Here is a 27,329-nt window from a genome sequence, read left to right on the forward strand (position 1 = left end):
TTCTTCTGGCATCCACAGGCACCAGGCATACACATGGTGCACAGACATACATGCAGGTGTAAATACATACATACATACATACATACAGGCACTCAAACATATATGAAGTTAAAAAAAGACATCACTTCTCTTTTTAGTGCCTAATTCCCTATTGTATGGAGCGATACATTGTATTCTCAGGAACTAACCAGTCAGATAGAGCTAGCTGTCCTGTCGTCATATGCTCTGAACAGAGCGTCCTTGGCCAGCAGCAGTGGTATAGCTCCAAGTTTGAGCTTCTGCCTGGGAGGGAGCATGCAACTACCAGTGTCCGTTTGCCTGGGTGGGTTTTCAAAAGGCTCAAATGGAGGGAAATAGACAGCAGTATCATATGATGGATATACAATCTTTGAGGCCAGGAGTTTAAAGCGCAGGCCCTTAAACTCAGTGTTCCAGAATCCAAGGGAGGAGGATCGCTGAGTCTGACGGTCACTTAGCGTACAGTGAGTTCCAGTCAGCCTGGGCTACTAAGGTACCAAGGGCTGCAGCGATGACTTAGTAGTTCTGAGCACTTGCAGCTCTTGCAGAGGACTTGGGATTTGTTCAGATCTCCGCACTCACATGGCTCACATTTTTACACCCATATGTAACTCTAGTACCAGGGGATCTGATGTCTTCTTCTGGCACCAGGCACACCAGGGGTACACAGACATACATGCAGTCAAAATACCCATACAAATAAATCTTAGAATAATAGCAGTAAATTAGTACTTTTTTGGCTTTTGCATTACAATCTTTGGGACACTAAATTATTCTGAAGTTTAAGGATTTGTGTAGAATAACTTTGTAAAATGTTCATGAACTAACATTAGTAACTTGGCATTAATTATATTTCATTATCACATTTTAACTATTTTTATTTAAATTTTATTTTTCTTGTTTCCAGGCAGAGTTAAATTTTTACATAATGATCAGACTGGGTGCACAGGTGCTTGACCGAGGGGGGGAGGATTGAGGCATTCTAAGCTTGTGTGAGCTGCAGAGTGGTTCATGGCCAGCCCCAGCACTTAGCAAGAGCCTGCCTCGGAGTGCAAAGTCAATAGCTGCTGGAGTGTAGCTTTGTGGTGGGGTCTTGGTTGGCACGAGGTCTTAGGCTTGGCTCTCCAGATAGTTGTGTGAGGTGAAGACTTGCGTCCCAGCTCCTGGCCTTGTCTTACCTTCTTCTGAGGCAAATGCTTTTCTTCTGGTTCCTTAGTATTTCTAAGTACTAATTAATCCTCCGTAATTTATCTCATTCTTTCTACTGTTTACAGAGAGACTTGCCCCTTTCCTCTTCCATCTTACCAACATAGTTGCACAGTACTGGTTTAGCATAGATTCAGTGTTAATGTTCTGTTCATGTCATTAGATGTCTGAACTATTTGCCTTTTGATTGTCTGATTGCTTTCCCCTTTCCCCTTTTCTGTGTCACTTGAAGATGATAATTATCTTGTTTTTCTTTCTTTTCTTTTTGTTCTTGTTTGTTGTTTTGTCTAGACAGGCTCTCACTATGAAGTCCTGGCTATCTTGGCACTCACTTTGTAGACCAGACTAGCCTCCAATTCATAGAGATCTGCAGCCTCTGCCTTCCAAGTGCACCACTATACCTGGCCTTTTTTTCTTTTTAAAGTGCATCTCTATGTATCTTACCCCCAAGTTTTTAAAATTTTCCCCCTCTCAGTTATATTTTGCCAGAGAAACTTTTGCATGGCCCTGGGTCCATAGATATGTAAGGCAGGTATACACGCCAAACATTTACTGAGAGCTGTGAGAAACCTTAAAAAACTACTTTAAAATAATTCTTTGGTAGGCTTATAATTTTACTATTTATTAAAGATGGAAGCAAATTTCTATACTAATAAGGTGGGGTCTTTTTTTTTAAAACACAAAGACTTAAATCTTGCCTGAATCATTTGATAGTGCAGGAGATAGAGTTGATTAATTTTTATTTTACAGTTGTCAATGCTGAGAATGCCACTTTGCATAAATATGTGGTACAAAATGGCAGAAGTATATTTAGGAGCAGTTCAGAAACTGTTGGGAATTCCATCCTTAATCCCAAGCCAACATTTGATGGAGGGAAACGGACATTAGCAGGACTGGACAGCTGGTGCAGCTGTGAAGGGCCAGTGAGTGCTGCCCGTGGAGGCCTGGAGTTCCAGTTCCAGCCCCAGGTCAGGCGGCTCCAGCGACCCCTGACTCCAGCTCAGGGTCCCAGGGGTTCTCACTTGCTCATACCCACACAGACACACATACACATAATTAGAAATTTAAAAAATTCAAAGCAAAAGAAACTCTGGGACTGTAACAGCAAGTTTTAAAGTCAAAACAATGTAACCTAGTACAGTAGGGAGTGTCTTAGGGTTTCTGTTGCTGTGAAGAGACACCATGACCACAGCAACTTTTATAAAGGAAAACATTTAACTGGAGCTGGCTTACAGAGTCAGAGATTTAGTCCATTATCATCATGGGGAGAAGCATGGTGGCATGCAGGCAGACATGGTACTGGAGAAGGAGCTGAGAGTTCTACATCTTGATCTGAAGGCAGAAGGAAGAGAGAGAGACAGACACTGGGCCTGACTTGAGCATTTGAAACCTCAAAGCCCATGCCCAGTGACTCACTTCCTCCACAAAGGCCACACCTCCTAATAGTGCCACTCTCTAGTGACTAAACATTCAAATACATGAGTCTCTGGGGGCATTCCTATACAAACTACCACAGGGAGATAGACTGACTTGATGCATGTTGAGGAATGATGGCTAGACATCTTTGAAAGTGCTTGTTTCAATCATCATGTGTCTGTGAGAGCAGAAAGCTTTGTGTGCACAGTCAGAACTGAGCTGAGGTGTTGTAGGTAGTGTTGGTTAATGTTGTGTGATGTGGCGTGTGCAGTGCTAAGTACACATGCTACATAGTGTTCAGAACAAAGGCTGTGGTGAAGTCATGAGATACAGTGTGGTGAGGGTACCCGAAACACCTTGAACTCATACAATGTTGATTTAAAATTAATTTTTGATCATTGCTTGTTCAGAAACCTTTTACCATTGACAATTCTTTCTCTACCCTACACGGTGTCATGTCCCACAGTAAGAAGCTGTCTTAACTGATCATCCTTTACCTTTCTTGTCCTCAGTTAGGTTGGGTATCTCACGAGTAGTTCTTTCTTGGAATCTTCTGCCCCGCTGTGGTCATGTGTGCAGACAGAAGTTTCTCTTCCATGTGGTCCTGCAGCTGCTCAGTCCCAAGTAAACACACAGAGGCTTATATTAATTATAAACTATTTGGCCTCTTGCTCAGGCTTATTACTGACTAGCTCTTATGCTTAAATTAACCCATAATTCTTATCTATGTTTAGTCACGTGGCTTGGTACTTCTTCTCAGTTTGGCATTCTCATCTTGCTACCTCTGCATCTGGCTGGCAACCCTGTCTCTCCTTTTCCTCTTCCCAGAATTTTCCTAGTCTGGTTGCTCCATCTTTACTTCCTGCCTGGCTACTCAGCGTTTTATTAAACTAATACGAGTGACAAATCCTTACAGTGTGTAAGAGCACACGTGATTCATGCTTAGCCTGGCGCTGTCATCCCTGTGCTTGGAGCCTTCTGTTGCTCTCCCCAGTCTCCTAACTTCTCCTTCCTTTGTGGCACACACCCTGTGTGCACTGGAGAAGAGAGAGGCTTCTTCACCTGGGCAGAACTGAGTGTTTGCTGTGTCTTCCTCCTGCACTGCGTTGGTAGTTCTGTGCGGGAGTCTACTCTCGCTGTCGTCCTTCCCAATTGGTCTGAGACACTGGGAGGCATGGCACTTGACATCTTACTCACGGAAGCCAGGGATGCTCTCTGCACACCAAAGTTGAGGGGACCTTTTCATGAGTCTCTTTTCAATGCTTAGAGAGCTCTTTTCATCTAGTATTCCAATATTCTGGAAAGAAGTTTTCACGCATTATTGTATTAGTTAATTCCTCATTGTTTTATTTTTCTGAGAGCTTTTTATTTCCATAGTGGAACCCAAGGCCATATGGTCACTGGGCAAGTGCTCTGCCATTGAGCTCTGGCCTCACCTCTAGGAGCCTCGTGTTTCTTGGTTAATTTAATTTCCATCTGTCCCTTCCTGCCCAGTTTTTATTTTGTCTATTTTTTTGTGTGAGTTCCTGAACTTTATCTTCCATGTATTTTACCGAGTTTTCTTTTAATCTCTTTTCCTTCAGCCCCCCTCCATTGCCCCCATCTTCTCCATTGTCCCCATGTCCACCATAGCACCCATGTCCACCATAGCCCCTATCTCCTCCATAACCCCCGTCTCCACCATAGCCCCCATCTCCTCCATAGCCCCCGTCTCCTCCATAGCCCCCATCTCCTCCATAGCCCCCATCTCCACCATAGCCCCCGTCTCCTCCATAGCCCCCATCTTCTCCATTGTCCCCATGTCCACCATAGCCCCCATGTCCACCATAGCCCCCGTCTCCTCCATAGCCCCCGTCTCCCCCATAGCCCCCGTCTCCTCCATAGCCCCCATCTTCTCCATTGTCCCCATGTCCACCATAGCCCCCATGTCCACCATAGCCCCCGTCTCCTCCATATCCCCCGTCTCCACCATAGCCCCCGTCTCCTCCATAACCCCCATCTCCACCATAGCCCCCGTCTCCTCCATAACCCCCATCTCCACCATAGCCCCCGTCTCCTCTATAGCCCCCGTCTCCTCCATAGCCCCCGTCTCCCCCATAGCCCCCGTCTCCCCCATAGCCCCCGTCTCCTCCATAGCCCCCATCTCCACCATAGCCCCCGTCTCCCCCATAGCCCCCGTCTCCCCCATAGCCCCCGTCTCCTCCATAGCCCCCGTCTCCACCATAGCCCCCGTCTCCACCATAGCCCCCGTCTCCTCCATAGCCCCCGTCTCCCCCATAGCCCCCGTCTCCTTCATTATCTTTCCTTCTCCGTTGCTTCTGCTTTATTGTCTTTGGAGAATTTTCTTCCTGTTCTTTGCTGGGATGCAGAAGGACCAGCAGCTAGCAGTGTGCAGTTAGCAGTGTGCAGTGGGAGTGTGTCTGGGTCTCTGGGCCTGGTGAGCAGGCTTCACCTGTTGCTTATTGTGTTCCTCCTCTTCTCACCCTCTCAGATGCTCCTGTCTACAGCTCCTAAGGCTAAGAGCATCCTTGCCAGCGCCTGTCCCTGGGGCTGGTCGCTCAGGCCCACGTCTCTGTCCTTGCTGAGCACTGGCTTCACAGCTTTTGAAACCCAGACGCTCTTTCTTGTTCCACCTACTGTTGTGACTTTCTATTTAAAGGAGAAAACAGCCCAAAGGAGCAGACCCCTTCACTGGCGCTTGGTGTGTTTACAGAGAGCAGAAGCAGACGTGTGTGATACTCGCCATTTTTGCCTGGAGTTGATTAGTTGTGCTTAAACAGAAGCTTGCCCTTATATGTGCCGTTTGTTTTTCCTTCCTGGGTTGATCTGAGAGGTGATTTAATATGTTTACTGATTTTCCTAGTCTGCTACAGTTGTAATTCTGTCACAGGAGGAAGAGGACAGAGGCACACCGGAGATTTTCTAGGGCACTGAGGTTGGCGGTAAGAAATCAGTGTCTGCTCCCTCCACCATGGCCTTGCATGTGCTAGTAGGCAAGTGCTGGACCACTGAGCTCTACCTCTTCCTTAGCACAGTACGTTTCCTAAATCTGAGAATCTTCTGGAAATATTTGTCACTGATGGTTCTGAGACATCTAAGGTTGTGTCAAGTTGCCTTTGTGAGTGAGATGTAATTAGTTTGAGACAGGAGACTTGAGCTCATTTATAGTATGTAGGTCAGCTGTGGCACTTTATAGCTCCTAAAGCTGAGGCACCCTGGGGTGGAGGAGGCTTCCTAACAACATGGAGTGCATTGTGGAGTAAGCAGGCCCACAACTGCATTTCTTACTGCTGCCACTCTGGATGCTAAATCTCCTTCAGTCTTCCTGGCACCTCGATAGGTTTTATTCTCTTCAAGACCACTGAATCTAGTTTGAACTCTGGGGCCATGTTGTAAATTTATGCTGTTGGCCATGAACCATCTAGTGTGAAAAGCAAGAGTTATTTCTACACACTGTACCTAAGGAATAAGACTAAGAATGAGTAAACGATCTCCTGAATAAGGTGTTAGGAAGAGCATTTGTTTTGATTTACTTGTTTAGCATTGTTGTAAACTGACTGCAGTGGCCTTCTCTTCATGCTGGCAGTTCCTGCCAGATGAGTTCATCTTTCAGAGCACCCTGCCTGGTGTCTTGACAGATGCCAGCACTGCCGAATAACTTTCCTCCATCCCTCCTGTTAGATAGAGTAGGTAGTTTCTTTCCAAAGCATACATATCCTCCAAGAAGGATTGTGTAGACGGTCCAGTGATGATGTGGAGATGCCTGTGGCAGTCCACACTGCGTCTCCTGACTCTGGGGATGGCCAGCCACTCTCAGGACCTGAGTTTTTTAATGTCCCAGGAAGACTACCGAAAGAGCCATGGACTTACTTAAATTAGAGAGCATGGCCGTGAGCTCTAGTCATTGCTAAATTGAGCCCATGACGGTTTCTTTGTGTGATATTGTAATCCTCCAGGGCTAATTTTTAACATTAGCCCTATAAAGGAGCATGGCAGAATGGAAAGAATTTATGTTTCAAATTCAGTTGTAGTTTAGATCTAGCTATGTTTGGGACCTTTCATTTGCCAGGTTTATGGTTATGGATGAATTATGTAACTGTTATGAGTCTTCTTTAGTTGTGTGGTTGAAAGGCTAGAGCCATGTGGGAAGAACTCATGTGACCAGTGCTACTTAGTACACCATGAAGCTGGTAGTGGTTCAAATGTGAATACTCTTTTTGCTCCTTGAATATTAAAATTTTATCTTTTAAACTTGTATTTTTAGAACTTACATATAATTATGCATATGTTTATTCTTTTTGACATAAATGCATATTTAGGATAATTTGAATATAGAAATACTTTAAAGGTTTGCTTCAAAAAATGTTTTTGGGAGAGTGGGGGGGTTGAACCTCTGGCCACATATGCTAAGTGAGTGTTCTCAGCCGGCACTGTTTCCAGCTCTCGGCCCAGAGTTCCTGCCTCCACAGAGCTGCACTGTGCCGCTAGGCTCAGTGCCGATTCAGAGTTGGAAAGAAATCGTTAGATGGACAAATTTGAGCCCTAGATTTGTGCATTTGTTAGAAACAGGGAAACAGGCAAGATAGCTCAGCAGGTGAGTGGCTGAGCCTGAGAGCCTAGTTCAACCCCTAGGACCCTGTGGGTGGAGGGAGAGAGCTGCACCTGCAGTGGGTTGTTCTTTGCCTTCCCCAAGCATTCCTACACAGTAAACAAATACTAAAGGACAGACAAGAAAGAGAGAAGGAAGGGAGGGAGGAGGAGGGGCTGGAGAGTTGTCGTAGCAGTTAGGAGCACTTGTTGACCCGTATGATCCAGGTGCCCTGCACCACGTGGTGGGTCAGAACTATTTATAACTCCAGTTCTAGGGGAAGCCGTGTCCGCTCTGGTTTCCGTAGGCACCAGGCTTGCAGACAGTGCACTTACATACACGCAGGCAAGGCAGTCATACACACAAAAATCTTTAAAAAAAAAAAAAAAAAAAAAGGTAGGGAAACCAGAACTTAGAGTGGAGTTGACCTTTCTTTCTTTTTTTTTTTTGAGACTTTCTGATAGTCTTGCTGTATATCCTGGGCTAGCCTCAAACTCCTGATCTTCCTGCCTCAGTTTCTCCAGGGTTGGAATTGCAGGTGTGTGCCACTGCACTCAACTGTGAGTTTTAAGTAGATGAGACATTTTTTTTTTTTTTGGTTTTTCGAGACAGGGTTTCTCTGTGTAGCTTTGCGCCTTTCCTGGAACTCACTTGGTAGCCCAGGCTGGCCTCGAACTCACAGCGATCCGCCTGGCTCTGCCTCCTGAGTGCTGGGATTAAAGGCGTGCGCCACCACCGCCCGGCAGATGAGACATTTTTAATCTCCATTTGTGATAGTATTCCTGCCACTCTCCCTAGGGAAAGGTTTGTTTGTTTCCTTTCTGAGGTTTCTTCATTTTGCTTCATTGCTTCAGGACTGAGGAGGCAGAACACTCTGGGTTGGTGAGCAGAGCAGGAGCAGGGAGGGGTTTTTATTTCCCCTTGGACAAAGTGTTTGGGTAACTTCAACTTTCCTCTGAACAGACACTAACTCAAGATTTATAGCAAATTGGTTCTTCATTGTTGATGCTTTTCAATAAAGACTGGTATAATACTTAATTTTGGCTTTAAAGCAAAGGAACTCAATGTTTTAAAATCATTCGAAGTTTCCCAGTCCCTTTGGCTGCACTAGTTACAGTTTGTGATTGTGCTATGCAGCACTCACACTACACTGCTGGTCAGGCAGCTTTGTAAAGAGCAGCAGTGACAGTGGCTTCCCTTTTCACCAGAGCAGAGACACGGGAGCTTAGTGCCAGGGCCAGGGTTGAGAGCAGAGACACGGGAGCTTAGTGCCAGGGCCAGGGTTGAGAGCAGAGACACAGGAGCTTAGTGCCAGGGCCAGGGTTAGAGAGCCTTTCGGGATCAGCCAGTGTTTGCCTGCTGAACTGTGAGGATGCTGTAGTTGCAAGTGCCTAGTGAGTGAACCGCTGTGCGTGGCTTTCCTGGGGACAGACTCAGCCAGTCCACAAACCTCTAACGTGTCTTAATTTTCTAACACTTGAAACATGGTTACTGTCATCATAGTGATTGGTATTATTGTTGTGTTTGATGTTTTCCTTCTCTTCCCGCCTCCCCTGCCCAGGGTTCTTGGACACAAAACAGTGTTCTTGGCTTAAGTGATGAGTATTCTCTGTATCTTTTTCCGATTTGAACTATTTTGTTTTTATTTTGCCTCCTTCTTTGACATTTATTTAGAAATTAGTTGGAGGCTTTCTGACTAGAGCACAGAGACATTACTTTATTAGAAGGAACAGAGGAACTTGAACAGAAAGCTAGACAAGGGCGTGGGCACAGCAGTGAGCCGATGAGAGCAGCCATGGTGGTAGTCACTCTTCTGCAGGGGTGAGGGCCTGGAGCGCTCACACAGCTGCCCCCATCGTGTCATGCAGAGATCGCTTGCCTGCCTAGCCTCGGATACCCAGGCCCTTCCCTAAGTGTTGTGTTTGCATCTACCTAAAATGGCTTTCTCCTAATACAGCTTGTTCCCAGATTCCATCTGCCTGATACAGTGTAAATACTATGTAAATAACGGTGAGACCATGTTGCTTGAGGAGAAATATTTCAGGTATGGTGTCCCATACCTCTAGTCCCAGTACTTAGGTGGGTCTTTGTGTGTTAGAGGCTAGCCTGGCCTACATAGTGAGTTCAAGGCCAGCAAAGGCTACATAGTAAGACCCTGTCTCAAGCACAGGCTCTCTCATGTCCCCCCCCCCCCCCCCCCCCCCCGGTTAGAAAAAAAAAACCCTCTTAAAAAAAGATTAGCTGTCCATATGTCTGTCATAGAATAACAGGTAGGTATCTGAGCTTAAGACAGTAGTAGTGTGGTTATTGCTTTTTTTAAATACTTTTTTAAGATTTATTTATTTATTTATTAAATTTAATTTTACATATCAGCCACGGATTCCCTTGTTCTCCTCCCCTCGCCCCCCAGCCCACCCCCCCCATTCCTATTCCCATCTCCTCCAGGGCAAAGACTCCCCTGAGGATTGAGTTCAACCTGGTAGATTCAGTCCAGGCAGGTCCAGTCCCCTCCTCCCAGGCTGAGCCAGGTGGGTTATTGCTTTTGTAACCTTTCTTTGAGTTTCTGTGTTTTGGGATAAAGAACTGTGTGTATAGCCAGCCCCCTTGAATGTTAGTCGGCCCTGTAAATATCCATGAGTCCCTGCTGTGTTGCTGAGGAGATGGCTGCTTTCCTGCCCTGGGTGCTTCTGTAATGAAAAAAATTTGTACATAAAAATGATTGACTTTGTGGGAGGAAATGAATGGTACAGTTGGGGACACATGGCTGTTTGGTACAGGGCCATGACTGCTCAGCTTTGCCCTGTCCAGTCCATGGTTCCAGTTTGTAGCTACCTCAGGCAGGAATCCTGCTCTCCTTTGTGTGGAAGTGTCTTTGATGTTCAGTTGTCAGACCCAAACTTCAGGAAATCTGAAAGTAGAAATGTGTGGAATGTGTAGCAGCACAGCCTCTGCTTGCTTGTTGAAAGTTCCCGAGTTTTAAAATGTGTTTAAAAACCAAAAGGCCCGACTGCAGCAGAGGCCTGCTAAGGAGTCGAGGTTCCGAGCTGCATGTTAAGTGACACAATCGGTTTTGGTAGCAGCTGCTTCCCCGAGGACCTCTGGGTGCTGTGCTGCCCCGGTAAACACTCTCACCTCTTGAACTAGCTGCTGAGGTGGGGGAGCGGGAAATTCCTTGGCAGAAACAATGTCTTCTACAGGCGGAGAAACTCTTGTTCCCAGTCCTTGGAACCAGATGTTTCTCATTGTAGATCTCCAGATTTGGGACTGTTGGCAGATAATTCAGGGGCTTGCCATTCCTAATGTGAAGAAGTGAAGTCTTGAACACTTCCAAGTGTGGATTTAGAAATATTTTCAACGTTAGATTTTTGTGTTAGGAATGGTCAACTCCCCCCCTCACTCCCCCCACCCCCCACCCCCGTTTTTTGAGAGAGTCCTTCTACATAGCTCTAGTTGTCCGGGAATATAGACCAGGCTGGCCTCAAAACTCACAAAGATCCACGTGTCTCTGCCTCTTGAGTGCTGGGATCAAAGGCATGTGCCACCACACCTGGCCACTTATTTTTAAATCTTACTTGTTTTATTTATTTACATTAAAAATTTAAAAAATTTTAAAAATGTGTATGAGAGTCTTGCCTGCATGTATGTATGTTAGTGGGTGTGTCCTATGCCTGTGGACACGAAGAGGACACTGGTTCTCCGGGGGTTGGAGTTAAGGAGGGTTGTAAGCCACCATGTGTGTGCTGGGAATCCAACCTTGGTTCTTTCGCAGAGCAGCCAGTTCTCTTAACTGCTGAGTAGTCTCTCTAGCCTCTTATTTGGTTTTAAAATAAGTATAATTTGTGAATTGAATAGGGAGTAATAATTGAAAATAGTTTTTAAAAAATATGGGTACTTTATAGTAAATGCTTAGGCAAATAAAAATTGTTTCAACGGCACAATAATGATTGCCAGCTTGCTTTATTTTGGTATTTAACATGATTAGCTATGTAGAAGTCTTGATAGAAATTATTTCCACACCTCTGTCCCCAAACCCAGAAGGGCTGATGTGTATTCTTTATTTAAAGAAATCTTACAGTGTGAAATTGAGTATAAATGCTTATTTTATCAGCTTTCCTTTCTGTGGGAACTTGTTCTTAGTGGTCTATAAGTAAAAAGAAAAATCAAAACTATTGCAAATTTCTTGTTGTTTTCCAGGCTGAACTCACAGGAATCAAATGGCGTAGGTACAATTTTGGAGGGCACGGGGACTGTGGACCCATAATTTCAGCCCCAGCCCAAGATGATCCAATCCTGTTAAGTTTCATCCGATGTCTGCAAGCCAACCTGCTGTGTGTGTGGCGTCGTGACGTCAAGCCAGATTGCAAAGAGCTCTGGATATTCTGGTGGGGAGATGAGCCCAACCTAGTGGGAGTAATACATCATGAACTGCAGGGTAAGGATTTTGTTTTTCCTTGACAATTATTTGCATCATATGTTTTTGAACAATGGTAAATTTTGAAAAGGTTTTAAGAGTTGCTTAAAACAGATCCTAAGTATTCAGTAAACAGTACTTTTGTCAAGAGTCACTTTCCTTTCTCCCCGCTTCTGTCCCTACATTTCCGTCCCCTAAAGTCTCGTGTTCTTCCCCAGGTCATGCTGAAAATTAGAGTCTTGTCAGATCACTTTAAAATTATTTATTATTATTTAAAGACAGGAAGTCACCATGTGGCCTTACACTTGAGCACTTCTTCTGGTTCAGCTTCTTGCATGCTGGGATACAGGTGTTTGTCACCTTGTCCTTCTGGCCTCTGAGATTGCTACTGTTACAGCATTGTGTACACAGCCTGCTGTGTTGGGGTGGAGACAGCCTATGGCCACTGTATCTAAATAATAGTGAATTGTGAGTAATTAGGAAAACAGCTATATGAACAGAACTTTTTCCCCCTTGCACTTTGCCAGCTGAGCTCTTGGTTGGCCAATTGAAAACAGAAATTTAATGCAACCTTCATTGGACAAATCGCTTATTGACCCTCCAGTAGTGTTTTAGAGAAAGATAACTTTCTATAAAGTGTCTCAGACTATTTTCCTCAAGTCATTTTTCATGGATTCCAGAAATGCTGATTTTTTTTTTTTTTTTTTTTTTTTTTTTGGTTTTTCGAGACAGGGTTTCTCTGTGTAGCTTTGTGCCTCTCCTGGAACTCACTTGGTAGCCCAGGCTGGCCTCGAACTCACAGAGATCCGCCTGGCTCTGCCTCCCGAGTTCTGGGATTAAAGGCGTGCGCCACCACCGCCCGGCAGAAATGCTGATTTTTAACTTACTAATTTTTGACTTCATTTTGCATCTGACACCTGGAAACTTTGAATTAATACAAGGTATTCGTTAGTCTGAACTACTTTTTATATTTACCATACATTTACAATAGCAGAAAACATTGTCAGTAGCTTTTGAATTCTGGCAGACATCTTCACTCTAGCCAACAGTTTCTAGTTTATGTCCTACAGAATTTCCTAAGTCACGGGAGATTCCAGCATTCGTTTTGTTTTTGAGCCAGGCCTTTGGTGCTGCTCGAGCTGCCCTTGGGCTCCCGAGTGCTGTGGTACAGACTGCTCCCCATGCTTGGCTAGCCCCCACGGCAGTGAAGAGTGCTGGCCCCCCTGACCTGGGCTCCTGCAGGCTTTGTAACCTAACTACTCTCTAGTTAATTTGTGGGTGAAAAAGTGCAGACATTGATGAGATGTTTTGTTAGTTTATGTTTTTATTATCTATTACAGGAAGACATAAAACAAACTTCAGTGTATTCTTGTGGGTCTGTTTTTAAGGTTCCTAATTTGCCTAAAGGATTTCCTGCCAAATTCTTTTGGAACTTGTTGGCAGCCTTGTTTTTTTGTTGGTGGCGTCTCCTGCCACAGCAGCTAGGGGGCAGTACAGCACAGTGGACTAATTGAGCTAACTCCTGGGCTGCAAGCCTCCTGCTGCTAGGGTGTCTGTTCTATGAACAGACTCTCTCTAGGTAACACTGCTTACTAGTGGGCTCCGCAAGCAGAATCACAGAGTTACATCCATCTCTGAACCTGGCGCCTCAGCACCTGGCGTAATCAATACAGGATGGAGGTGAAGTTAGATCTTACACCACCTCTGTCTTGGTTGTTCAAGTCTCTAAGAGAGCTTCTAGGTGATCCTTATTACTTTGTGTTTGTTTGAATATCAAAATATTGCGTTAGTTTAATTTTTTTACCTGTGGTTGAATATAGTTTTTTCTTGAACATTTCTCCTTTAGTTTTTAATTTTTAAAAATATTTTAAAGCAACATTGATTGATTGATAGGTCTGTTGATCTATTGTGAGTGGACATGTGCACTGGGGCATAGTTGTGGAGGTCAGAGGACAACTTTTGGGAGCTCACTCTGTCTGTCAGTCTGCCTGCCTGCCTGCCTGTCAGTCCTTCCACCATGAGTGTCCTAAAGCTTCAACTCAAGTAGCTTCGCTTAGTGGCAAGTACCTCTAACTGCCGAGTCATCTCCCACCTCCTCCTTTATTTTTGGTGACTATTCTGGGTTTTCATCTTTTGTTCCTCCTTATGGACCGATCTCTTGATTCATTTTACAACAATTTGGAAAGCAAACCGACCTAATTACGCAGTTGTCTGTTCCTGACAGCAGAGTGAGTGCTGTTCTGGGAGATGACTTGGCTAGCCGCTGAACTGAAAGGTGGGCTGCTCACCTTCCCTAGGCTACTTCACATCGCACATGTAGTTCATTGCCTTGATAATTTTTTTTGGTAAAGAATTAAGCAAAGATTGATTTATTTCTAAATAGTTTTTTATTTTCATTTTTTTTAAACCATAAAAACATTACTCCCCCCTCTTTAAACCAAGGTCTCACTTTGTAGCTCTGGCTCACTTGGAAATAGTTACGTAGACCAGGCTGGCCTCAAACTCAGAGATCTCCCTTCCTCTACCTCCCAAGTGTTGGGATGAAAAGTGTGCGCCACCACTGCCTGTGAAAGCACTGCCTTAAAAGCACCAGACCGTCAGGACAAACGGAATAGCACGCGGAAGGACAGATGAGCAGCTGGAGGAGTTGTCGTTCGCGTGTGCACGTGAGGCAGCTGTGCTGTCTGAGCACCCTCGTCCTTCCCTTCCTGATGGGTCGCTTCCTTCCCCAGGGGAGTGGCAGCTTGTTTTCACACTCCTTTGGAAAACTGGGAAGTGTTTTACCGTGCTGAGCAGCTGTGACATCCTTGAGTGTCCCCTTCGTTCAGCATGCTGAATGTTGGGACAGTTATTGGAACCAGTCATACAAATTGTCCACTTTTGCATGTGTGAGTAGCCGGAAGAGTTCTGTTCCATGCCTCAGGTGTTGGGAAATATTTGAAAGTCAGTTAGAAAAGCGAGTGACTAATGGCAGTGAAGGTGGCATGTAGAGTGGTCAGGAAAGCAAGCAGCAGAGGGTTGAGAGTATTAAACACTTCCTTTTCCGGGGTATGTAAGAGTTACTTTATTTTAGGTAAAATAAGCTTTAGCAGAGTCCTGCTAGCAGATGTGAATCTTCGGCACAGGGTAGCGCTGTTGTGACTTCACAGGGATATTGAAGCACTGTTGTGCTTTTTGGTTATGTTTTAGAGTTTTCCTGTCATAGTGTTATACTTTACAGCATCCTGCTGACAAACACAGCAAGTACCACGCTGCCCGCCTTGGTGTACACGCGTCTACATTAGTCAAGGAGCCTCACAGAGTGAGAGCACTCCTCTAGGACACAGGTTGAACTTGTACCATTGCACTTAGAATGCCTGCAGTATCTGGAGCGAGCGGTGTGAGGGAAGATGAGGATACGCTCAGAGCCGTGGGGGCGTCGTGTGGCCCTGGATTGCTTGGCTTCCAGTGCCTGTGTAGTCGCTTAGCAGCTGGGAGTCTTTGGTCAGTTTATTTAACTGATCATTGTCTTAGTTCCCTCCCTGTCAATTGGATTATGAGGCTAAAGTTAATAAAGCCCTGAGCTAGCACACACAGCAGTTAATCTATAGCTGTGGCTGTTGGCTGTTGCTACTGTGCTGACAACTGCAAGCTCATAGAGGAGAATTACGTTTTGGCATTTTCTAAATAATTGATTCTGTTCTGTGTAGCAGTTAGTGCTTGCTACTGCCAAGTATTAAAGTCTACTTTCAAGTTGACAAAATTGTATTTTCTAATTTTAATGTTTGGGTGGGGAAGTAGGGAATAACAAAAACATCACAGTAGCAAAGATAACACGCTCATAGGAAATTTACTGGATTTTCCACAAATGTTTCTATTTGTGTATGGAGGTGCATTGTCGGGGGCTTGCATGTGCCACTGTGGACATGTAGACTCAGAGGACAACCTTTGGAAGTCCTCTCCTCCCACTGTGGCTTCTGAGGCTTGGCTGCGGATCTTCAGGCTTGCATGCATGGCAGGTCTTTTCACCTGCTCAGTCATCCTGCTGGCCCCTTCTCCTCGTTTCCTACGGACCCCAGTTAGGGTGTGAAGAGGACCCTGGTTTGATTGTTGTGCCCTCTAAGTAGAGTCGTGACTGCTGCCACGTGTCAGAGCGGTACCTACCGCATGTGTGCAGTCACCTTTTCTGACTGGCTGAGTGCTCCTGCGTGTGACTCCACTTAGAGGAGGTGCGAGTTTAGAGGTGTGTCAGAGAGTTACACACCCTGGGCTGTGCTCCGAGCACTGTTAAGAATATATGAGGGGGAGACCAGGGTGGCCCTGGCCTCACAGGGATGCCAAGAGCTGGCATTAAAGATAGCTCTCACTGACCTGGCTTAAAACATATTTTTATTGTTATTCTAACTTCCTACATTTTGTTCTGAATGAGTTTTTTTCAAAGCTATGAAGTAGTAATAATTGCATGATGATTCTCTGTGTAAACATACATGCTCACTTAAATATTTGACTTAATAAATAATACATCCTTAGCAGATTTGACATTTAAAGACTTTAATGAGTAACAAATTCTTACTGTGAAAGATGGAAAGATATTGACTCAAATTCTTTCATATGAAGAATAGAAAAAGATTCAGTGAACTAGAATTATTAAGCTAAATGTGCTTGAAATTGAGAGAACAAGCTGAAGTCTAACTTTTCTATTGTAAATAACATCAGCGTGTTACTGCAGGCAACTTACTGAAGCGTGTAATTGGTTTTTTTTTTTTTAAGAAAAATGAGACATTTATGCTAAGATCATAGTGAGATAGAACCTTGTGAAGTGAAGGCTCATGTTTTGCTGATATAAAAATTAAGCAATTGGCAAAGTTATAAAGATTATTGCTTTAGGGAAAAGTCAAAGTTTTGACTTGGGTGTTATTTTTGGTAAGCTGAGGTATCATGGTCTAATTTTTTTTGTTGTTTGTTTTTTTGAGACAGAGTTTCTCTGTGTAGCTTTGTGCCTGTCCTGGATATCACTCTGTAGACCAGGCTGGCCTCGAACTCACAGAGATCTGCCTGCCTCTGCCTCCCGAGTGCTGGCATTAAAGGCATGCACCACTACTGCCCAGCTCATGGTCTAATTTTTTTGCACTGACATGAAAACCCTATTTATATACAGTGAACCCAAGTAAAAATCCTTTAAAAATTATTTCTATTATTTTTAATTATATGTGTACTTGTCTCTTTATGTGGGTTTGTGCACAGGAGTGCAGGTGCCCGAGGAGGCCTGAGGCCTTGGAGCTCTTAGAGAGAGTCCCAGGTGTTTGTGGGCTGCCTCATGTGGGCACTGGGAACCTTTGCAAGAGCAGCAGGCACTCTGAGCTGCTGAACCATCTCTCCAGCCTGTCATTTATTTTAATGAAGTGTTGTCTTTAGAACAGATTAGATGTCAGTTGGCAGTAGGTAAACTCTATTTCATGTATGAGTGTGAATGATTTTGGGGAGGATTGTGCTTTGTGGGCAAGTCTTTGCCTGGCAGTTTTGAATATTACCGTGTTTGACCCTCTCCCCTGTCCACTGGTTTCTACCCAAACAACTGTTTTTTGTTCTTTCAAAAGCTTGTCTGTCCATAGCAAACTTTAAGATTTAGTTGGGGTTGTTGTGCATTAAAAGGCCATAAAGATTTCTTTGCCCAATAAAATTGCAGCTCTTATTTGGGGAGGCCAACTTAAGTATATGAGTGTGGAAAATTGGGAACTGTTGTTACCAGAGCTAAAGGCCTAATTCAAGAAAGAATTGCTTATTTGATCACTGGATTTGAAAGGTGTTAGAGACACAGGTACACGTAGACGACAAGCCTTGGCTTTATAAGCACGTCTTTGGCTGGCACAGTCAAATGATACCGTGTATGCTCTCACTGTTCCTTTGTATAGGAAAGGGCATACGTCCCTGACATAGAGTGGGGTTAAGGAAGGAGGTGAGATCTTGTGGGTGAGCACGGTCCCCACAGAAGATCCCCTTGTGCTGTCAGTGCCCATCTTTGTGGTAACGTAGCTGACCCCATTGGAGACGGAAGTGTAGAGGAAATTTCTGGTGCTGTCACTCGTCTCTAATGGTACTGGAGCTTAACCCTGCAACACCCAGTTAGTCTGGAATAACCCCGGAACTAGTAAATACCATGTTAACAACAGGAATGGGGAAAAAACAGTCATTTTGGGTCCATAAAAACTTGACGTGAATGTGTGATAGGCATTAGTGTCTGCATGTGTAAAGTATCTTGTTGAAGGGCTAGGTGCTGCTGTGGTCATTAGAGGGCTGCCTTTCCACTTCATCTTCCCGTCTCTTCTCATAGTGAACAACAGAGACCTGCAGCAAAGGTTTGGGTGAGGCAGGAGCTAGTTCCCCGGTCTCTGTGCTTAAAGGACAAATTGCTGACATGGCGTGTGGATCTCCAGGCTGGACTTACTGTCATAATTGTTAGAAAAATATTTCTAAGGACAGTTTCCATTTGATTTTGCTTTATGCTTTTGCAGTTGAAATGAGGACTGAGTCCACTCATCTGTGAGTATCATTAGCAGCAGCTGAGGTTTTTACAACTGGTCTCCAGTGTGGGGACTGTAGAGAACACACAGACAGGCTTCCTTGCAGATGTAGCTGGTCTACACGTTTGGCACTTGCTGTAGACTCACGATGTTAGTTCAGCTGTGTTAAGCGTTTTCTGACTGAGCTGGTGTCCTGGCACTGCCTGAAGAGATTCAGGTATACCATTCTAGCTGGGAGGTGAACAGCGATTTTCTTTAGAGTTTCATCTGTAATACTTTTGAACAATTTCCCACAAGTTCTGGCCCACATAACCTATTACAGACTCTGTGTTGGTGAGTGTGCTGTGTGTGTGGTTGGGTCTTGTTTTGACCCTGGCTCTTTCATTGTGATTTGGCAGTGAGTTCAGGGAATGCGCATTATCCTCGTGAGGCCCAGCTCTGGCTGAACTGAAGGTCTTCTGCATTGCTCACATGGTGGTGCAGTTGGGCTCTGCTGTCACGGTAGTGGAACTGAGTGTGAGCTGGCTGCCAGGGTCTCGTGGTGGCAGAACACCTTGCAGCCTGGACTTCATCGCACAGCAGAACTGGCTTGACTGAGAAGAGAGGTACAGATGGGCTAAGGAGAAGTATTCCTGTGTTGGAGCAGATTGTGTTCGCACAGTGCTAAAGCGGAGAGCAGGGCACCGGCAGGCGGTCATCGTTAGCAGCCCCTCTGCCTTCAAATGAAAAGTACTTTCATTTGAAGAGGTTACTTTTACTCTGAGTTTTCTGGGGTTGGAATCAAGATGCCTTGCTGCCTCAACTATGAAAGGCTTCCGTTTGGCAGGTTTACTTCCTGACACAGCAGTGTCCTGCTGGGACATATCTGGAGCGCCTCCCTGAGGAAGTGAGGCGTGAAACTCGTAAAGGTGCCTCAGTCTCTCGCTAAGATGACTCTCTTTTTCACAGTTGATCTTGACCTTGTTTGCTGTTCATAAGAAAGTATGTTATTCTCACGGAGATAGAGCTAGCCTAAAGGAGGCAAGTTCAGGGCTTCTCTGCTGAGTTTCAGGTACTGTGTTTTTAGCTTATTTTAAAAAGTAGCCTGGTAGATATTTACAATGAAATGCATGTCTGCATGGCATCCCTGGACAAATTACTCACAGTTCTTATTGTTGAGGGAGGAAGCAGCATTTGCCAACAACAACCCATTTGGTGGAAATGTTTGTCATAGTGTTTGCTGGTTTCATGAAGAGCGGAACAAAGGAGGGCTGGGCACCTGCCCTGTTGCCTCAGGAAAGGCTTCGTGACCTCAGCTCAGCTAGAGCCTGGGGTTCAAACACACCCCTGCAGGGTAAAACACTCTGTTAGAAGAAAAAGTTAAATGACTTAAATATGCCAGTGTGAGGGATTTGTACAGATCTATTTGTACGGAATCTGTTTGGTTCTCATTGTATTGTGGCTCTAGCTGGGATGCCCTGGTGTAGGTGCCCATTCTGTTTAACCACACCCACACTTAAAATTACAGTATTGATTTGTGAACGGGTGCTTTAAGAGCATTCTTTGAGCTTATAGATAGAAAATTTTACTGTTTAATAACCTTCCATATTGAAATTACCACTTTTATTTACTTATTGATGGATCTTATGTAGGGCTATGCAGAATATAGAAATGAATCTGAAACATTTTTGTCTCTCAGAAGCTGAAAACTAGAAATTGTTAAATGCAGAAAGCAGTTTCTTAGAGGACCTTTCATGTGGAAGGAGGCAGAGCTGTGAGGGAGAGCCAGTGATCTGACCTTACTCAAGAGGCTTCTGTGGGAAAGCACCCATGTGAGCACACGGAAGGTGTGCTGGGAAATGGGTTGGGAAGGCGTGTTGCCTCACAGGGACAGAGGGTAGCAGTGGTCTGTAGGTAAGTAAGGGGCAGGCCTGGGTTTCCAGTAGAAGTACCTTATAGGTTTCAACACTGTAGGGGAAGACTCTATCTCTGTCCTCCCCCATTGTGATTGGGGCCAGCATGGAGCCAGCACACACTAGGGGTCCTCAGGCACATTGGAAGCTATGTCATGATGACTCCTGTAGTACTGGGGACTAGTACGTCCTGTCCTGGACTGCACAGCAAGGCAGGAGACAGGATTTAAGGAGAAAGCATGACTACGTTTCAAATCCATCCCCCTGTCTGTCGTGTGTGTACATGTGTATGCCAGTAGACATGCTCATGTGTGCTTCTGCATGTGGAGGCCAGAGGTCAAGATCATGGTGCCATCCTAAATTGCTTTCACCTTTTTTTTTTTTTTTTTTTTTTGAGACAACTGTCTCACCGAACCTATTCGGCTAAGCTGGTCAGTGAGCCCTGGGGATCTGCCTGCTGCTGGAGTCATAAGCAAAGCACTTTGTCACACCTAGAGTCTTATGTATGTGCTGGAGATCTGAACTCAAGCCTCATGTTTGTGCAGCAAGAAATACTTTACTGACCAACCCCTCCCCCCCCCCCCCCCCCCCGCCCCTCAAAGATTCCCTTGATTGTATATTGAAAAGGCAGTTATGTAACTCTCCTTTTTCATTAAGGAATAATTCTTCAAATTGTTACAAAGCAGTTTGAAACCATTGTTACTGGGACTTGTGGGAGATGTTTGCTCTTCTGCCACTTGCCTCACAGTCCCTTCTGGCTTTAACCAGTCTATTGAGCTGTGGATCCACCTTTCACCTGGAGAGCTCAACTGTTGTGGAATAGAATATTTGTTTAACTATGTAAAGATGTGTTGCATTTGTTTGTGTTGCAGAATAATTGTTTAAGGATGTAAAGACATGTTGCATTTGTTTGACTATGTAAAGATGTGTTGCTCTTTCACATTGCCTGCCTAAGGCACCTGGTTGGTCTAATGAAAAGCTGAATGGACAATAGTTAGGCAGAGGAGGGATAGGCAGGGCTGGCGGGCAGAGAGAAAAAGGCCCTGGGTGGGGTGGGGGGTGGGGTACAGCCAGCCAGGAGGAAGCAGCAGGGATTGTGACTTCCACGCTCATGTCGTATGCCGTAAGGAGTATTTCTTCTCATACTTTGTACTTGTCAAAGAATTTTTATGTGTGCTTACCATACCTAATTTTACAGTAGCAATAAACCAGGAAGAGATGATGGCTTGAAAAAGTCGGTGTTGAAAATTAGAAACTAGATACTCATCAGATATTTGTGGTTAATGTCTTGTGTGCCAGGTATTTAGTTTGTACTTAGTTTTTCTGTCTCTTACTTGGACTGACTTGCAGAAAAGTAGTCCAGGTTCTGCTGACTTGCCTTTACCTGTGGTGTGGAGGAAGTAGTATGTGGGATAGATTTTGTAGCTACAGAATGAGTGGTGGCTTTGCCCTAGTGACACTGTCACCTCAGCCGTTGAGTACCGTGGGACTGCGAACAAGTCTCTAACTTACCGTAGTGCTGTCTCGGTTGACGTACTTTCTTTAAACAGTAGGGCACATTGTTTGTTTCCAGCTTCTAAGATGTTTTAAGTTTCAGTCATTCATTCGTTCATAGTGTGTGTATTTGTGTGCACATATGCATGCGTGCACACCACAGTGTGTATGTGGAGATGAGAAGACACCTTTGGGACTCTGCTCTCTCTGGCACTTGGGATGGAACTGGTTGTCCACCTTTGCAGCAAGCACCGTTTCCTGCTGAGCCACCGTGCTGGTTTGTCAGCAGTTTAGTTCACCTTCACTGATGGCTTCCTGAGATGAGGAGAATCCTTTTCTCCCCTCTGGGACTCAAACCCAGGGCCTTGCACCTGCGAGCAAGTGCTCACTACTGAGCCAGTTAGTTATAAGCTTGAGAATCCAGAAGAAGCTGCCTTTGTAATAGTGGTTTCCATCTAGAAGTCTGAGTACGGGGTAATTGAGTTGGAAGAGGCAAATATTGACTGAGAGTCTTATTCACATGATTAGGTTATGGCGGTTTCAGCTGATCCTGTGATTCTGTGCTAGGTGTTGATATGGAGAATCAGTCAGTCTGTACGGTGTAGATAGAGCTGAGCTGCTCCGTTAGTCTGTGAAGGTGATGCTCAGATAGTGGGGCTGCTGCACTCTAAATGTGTTGGCTTAAATGCAGAGAACGGTTTAGAATCCAGGTTTTACATAGTCAAAGATGAAATATCTCCAAATTGTGGTGTACTCCTGTAATTCCAGCATTGGTAGGAAGAGGCAGGAGAATTGCCATTAAGTTTGAGCTCCAGGTCAGCCAGTGTTGCCTATCAAGACCTGTCAAAACAAAACAAATCAAAACAAATTGGAAGAATTTCCCATTTTCTTTCCTTTTCTCAGAGTCCAGCTATAATGCCATTTTAAAACTGTGTTAAGCTTGAAGCTGCCTTCCTCCTCCTCCTCCTCCTTTCTTTTCTTTTCTTTCTTTTTTTTTCTTTTTTTTTAAAGATAGGGTTTCTCTGTATGACTCTGGTTGTCCTGGAACTCGCTTTGTAGACCAGGCTGACCTCAAACTCACTGAGATCCACCGACTTCTGCCTCCCGAGTGCTGGAATTAAAGATAATGCATCACCACTGCCTAGTGAAGCTGTTTTCTTAAGACTGTGTTTCTGGAAAGTACCCAGAGTTTTGAGCTGTGAGCAGAGGCAGGCCAGGCATGCTGGATAGGAAGTATTGTGCTGTCACTGCTGGCTGATTGACCTAATAGATGGCATTGCAGGGACTTTGAGGTTATAAGAAGCTTTATTATAAAAGGGAGGAGGAAAAAAGGCAGTGGTACAGTTAGCCGGAATCTCCTGGTGCGAGTGGCTGGTGTGTGTGCCTTTCAGAAATAGCCCTTCTGCCTCTAGTCCCTAGCCACTGGATCCTATGTTTTGAAACTTCAGCTGATAGTGCTACCTGGGAAGATTCTCATGCCATCCATCCGTTCAGTCTGCATTTTGAATGGGAATTCCAGGCAAAGACACCAGAGGTACTGTGAGGAGCCTGGGAGAGGCCAGCCAGTGCTGAGATCTGGCCCATAAGCACAACTTCCTTCCTTCCTTCCTTCCTTCCTTCCTTCCTTCCTTCCTTCCTTCCTTCCTTCCTTCCTTCCTCCCTCCCTCCCTCCCTTCCTTCCTCCCTTCCTCCCTCCCTCCCTCCCTCCCTCCCTCCCTCCCTCCCTCCTTCCTTCCTTCCTTCCTTCCTTCCTTCCTTCCTTCCTTCCTTCCTTCCAGCTTTGCACAAAGGACAAAGATAATATCGATTTGCCAAGTGGCTTGGATCCACGGGACTGTACTGTCTTGTTTTGAGCAGACAGATAACTAACCTTGTTTTTCTTATATTTAGGAGGAGTGGGCCAGAATTATCAATATGTTAAATACTGTATCTAAGGCGAATTTCATTTATGTAACTGGAGTAAAGCTAATAACTGTTACGGAGGTTAAACTGATTATCTTTTTTTTTTTTTTTTTTTAAAGTATTTTGGCTTTAAAACCAGTATTGCTTAAAATACAACTTGATCATGGAACACCTCTAAGATTCATTTAGCAAAGATGTTCAGATGAGCTACTAGAGTAGTGGTTCTCAGTGTGTGGGTCGTGACCCCTTTTATGGTTGGGGGTCACCACAACACGAGGAACTGTCTTAAAGGTAGCAGCTTTAGGAAGGTTGAGCGTTGCTGTGCTAGAGGCTCAGGAGCCAGCTCTGCTAGTCAGGTGGCTGTGGGATCTCTTAGCTGCAGGTCGGTAGGAAGTTGGTATTCAGTTCAGCCACTGGTCCTTGAATGCTAGGCAATGGGCTATGTTCAGGGAAGGACATGGCCACTGCCCACAGGAGCTAGAGGTGTAGGATTAATTCCGTGTCCTTTCTAAAAATGGAATTAATTTAGGGCATCTCTTCCTACGTAGTCGTCAGGTGTGTGTGGGCTTCCGTCATGATTCTTGTGTCCTCAGGCTTATCTGCTGCGGGGCTGCTGTGTGCGTGCTGGGTAGGGGTGCTGCTGTGTGGGTGCTGGGTAGGGGTGCTGCTGTGTGGGTGCCGCCATTCACTGGTGATCTGCACGGGGAGTGGGGCTCCTAGAGGAGTTACAGGAAAGCGCAGTGCAGTGTGGGAGATTCTGTGAGAGGGAAACCTTCCATGGCTGGTCACAGCTCTGCCTCCCACAAGGCCTTGTTCATGCTCTCCCATCAGGGTGTGCTTCTGCAGTTGAGGATGCAGAGCTAACTTCTGCTGTGAAATGTCTGTACAGGAGAAAGATGAGCTAGATGTGAACTTTGGGGGAGGTGAGAATCATAGAGCTTTACTATTTTTATGCTTGGAATTCAAAGGTATAGCTCATTTGTAGACCCTCAACCAAACCCCAATCCTTCCTTTCTCTCTTGTCTCTCCGGCGTTCCAGTGTGGAACTCCCAATTCACCACTTCTCTGCTGGGCTCTTGCTTCTCTGTTTCCACACAGCTCACCTTACCTCCTCTCATTTATTCTTAATTTTTAAAAGATTTATTTTATCTGGATGATTGTATGTAGATTTTTGATGATTTTTAAAATGAAAGGCGGTCCAAAAATGTTGGTGGTACTCATGTGGGGCAGATTGATGGGTTTAAATTAAATAAGCAGCTGCCATGTAGCTCGCCGCAGTCAGGCAAGAATGCACTCTGTGGGGACAGAGGTGACTGTGCTGGAGGGTTTTTCCTTCTGCGATAGACACCCTTCAGCACTTGGATGAAGTGATCTTGAGATTGTCACTTACTTAATCCCCAAGTTGTTTGAAGGAGAGTCAAGAAAGGGAAAAGCAGTCAGAGAAGAGCACAGAAATCGCTGGTGCCCAGATTGGAGGACAGTTTGAAATAGTAGATATTTCATTTAAATTGCGGGTGGATATAAATAGGACAGTGAGTTGAACAGGTTTGGTTTGTGTTTGAAAACATTTTCTCTGGCCTCACTTTTGAACTAGACATTCCGAAGGTTCAGTTTATTGTTTGATCTTTCCTTTCGTAGTCTGAAGGAAGAGAGGAAATTTCTTGATAAGTGATTTGAGTTTCATTAACTAGCTCTTGAATCTAATCACTGAGTTACTATTGCATGAGAAGCTCAGGGAAATGGCCCCAGAAAGCTCTCTCATTCCCTCCCTCACTCTGGGAGTTGATGAGGGAGGAAACCACAGGACTTTGCTTTATTGGAGAGCAAGAAGGACTGCCACAAGTCCAAACTAAAATGCTCCTAAGGCCATGCACATTTGGAAGCAGTGAGTGTTACACTTCATTTATAAATAAATGACTTTTCTCCCAGCACCAGATTTATTTTAGATGCTAATATTGGAACTGTAATTGACAATAGTAGTTGATTTTCTCCTTTTTAGAATAAAGGTCTCTGGTTGCTATAGCAACATCCCAGAAGATGTCTGTTGGGTCTAGTGGCAGTGTGTCAGGGGTTACCTGGTTGCTGAGAGAGACTGTGGTGGGTTTTGAGCTCCAGAGAAAAATTGGCAATGTGTGTTTCAGTTCTCTGTGGCCTTTCTCCTGTAGACTTGTCCATAAGAACTGTGCGTATTTACGAATGGCTTGAGGTACCCAGCAGGTGTTAAGCCTACTGTCCTGTAAAATTTAATTATAGGACTGAACATACTTCATTTTGTTTCCCTCATAATAAAGTAAAGTTTTTTGGGGGGTAGAGGTAGGGAGAAGGGGTTATGTTCCATACAGATTAACTTTGAATACCATAGACTGGAAAATAATTTATTTAACTACCCCCATATGATTTTATTTGTGGAATAATTATAAATGTGTAATTGTTTGGGCTTAAGAACAATCCTTCTAGAAAGGGCAGCTTGCAGGAGCTGTTATTGTGTTCAGGGGAAAGGATGGAGGACTGACAGTTCTGATGCTCAGAACTTCTGATTTCATCCTTAGTTTCTTTTATCCAAATAAAGTTGTGCTCCCAATCATTTACAGAAATTAGCTTATTTATCATTATCACGTAACTGCTTTAAATCCCCCAGCTTTCTAAAAGGATACTCTGTACTTGCTGAGTTCTAGTGGCAGACACAGCATTGGTGACGTGTGCATTTGGCCTCAAGGCATTGTTAAAAACTCCAGCAGGTACTTACTGAACTGCCCTTATGCTCCAGATCTCAGACTATCCCCGGGAAATGCTCCTTAACACACCTAGCCAGAACCAAATTTTATTTTAATTTTTTTTGTTTGTAAGTATGTTTTGCCTGCATTTGTATCTGTTTGCCACATGTGTGTCTGGTGCCTGCAGAAGCCAGAAAATGGCATTAGATCTCTTGGAGCTGGAGTTACAGATGGTTGTGAGCCACCTTGTGGGTACTGGAAATTGAACCCAACTCCTCTGGAAGAGCATCAAGTGCTCTTAACTGTTGAGCCATCTTTCCAGCCCCCAGGAACACATTTTCAACTGAGCAATAAAATGTAAGGTAGGCAGTCATCGAGAAGGGAAGGTTTTAACACTAATTGTGGAACAGAAGCCATTTGGTACTTGAGATGAGTGGCTGCTTTTATCAAGTTAAACAAAGCCTTGGAATGTTTTCTCCATTCTGTTCTTTAATCACATTCATTGATCTTGGATTTCACTAAATTTGAGTCCCTAAGTTTGATTGCTTTTAAGTATAAATGAGGCTATCTCCCATACTTTGGCAGCTTAGAAGCTGGAGAGGGTGATGTTGGAGGTGAACTTCAAGAAAGGCTCTCCATTCCAGTTCTCCGACTCCTGCTGCCCTAGGTGGACAGCCAGCATTTGCCCTTCCAAGGGCTTTGTCAGCAAGGCGGCCTGCAGACTAGACTGCCTGCAGCACTGGACCGTCCAGGCCATTCTGACTCCATAGTCTGTTCGGTATGGCAGCCATATGCCACATGGTTATTCAAGTCAGTGTTCAGTATAATTAAACATGTAGTCCAGACCCTGGTAAAGTTCAAATCTCAGGTGTGACACATTTCAGTTGCTCAGAGGCCGTATTTGGCTGATGGATACCCACCTGGACAGTGTAAATAAAACCATTTCTGTTGCTATAACGGTTGTGTTGCGGCACTGGTCCAGATTGGGTTCCATCCTAAGGAAGAGGCACTGGAGATGTCTTCTGAACAGGTTTCTGCTAGGTGTGCTGGCCGGGAAGGTGTCTTCTGACTGGGGCTCATTAAAAGTGTCAGAGGTTTCTCCTCCTTCCTTTCTCTCCCTCCTTTCTGAGATGGTAATAAATGTACTTAAGAGGGCAGAGAAGTAATTTTTTAGTGATTTTTAAAGGC

General features: G+C 44.8%; 1 protein-coding gene across 5 annotated transcripts in view; it reads left to right on the forward strand.

Moving 5' to 3' along the window:
* Med13l (mediator complex subunit 13L) overlaps window positions 1–27,329 on the forward strand; it is a 223,574-nt gene that overhangs the window by 23,483 nt on the left and 172,762 nt on the right. For 4 of the 5 annotated variants that reach the window (XM_052755188.1, XM_052755190.1, XM_052755189.1 and 1 more), the window contains exon 2: window positions 11,423–11,660. In XM_052755188.1, coding sequence (XP_052611148.1) covers window positions 11,423–11,660 — 238 coding nt within the window. Of the gene's footprint in view, window positions 1–11,422; window positions 11,661–27,329 lie in introns of those variants that run through there. The other variant, XM_052755192.1, reaches the window with a different exon arrangement.

The sequence above is a fragment of the Peromyscus californicus genome, unplaced genomic scaffold, assembly GCF_007827085.1.
Source record: "Peromyscus californicus insignis strain IS unplaced genomic scaffold, ASM782708v3 Scaffold_2__1_contigs__length_46816999, whole genome shotgun sequence".
NCBI classification, from domain to species: Eukaryota; Metazoa; Chordata; class Mammalia; order Rodentia; family Cricetidae; genus Peromyscus; species Peromyscus californicus.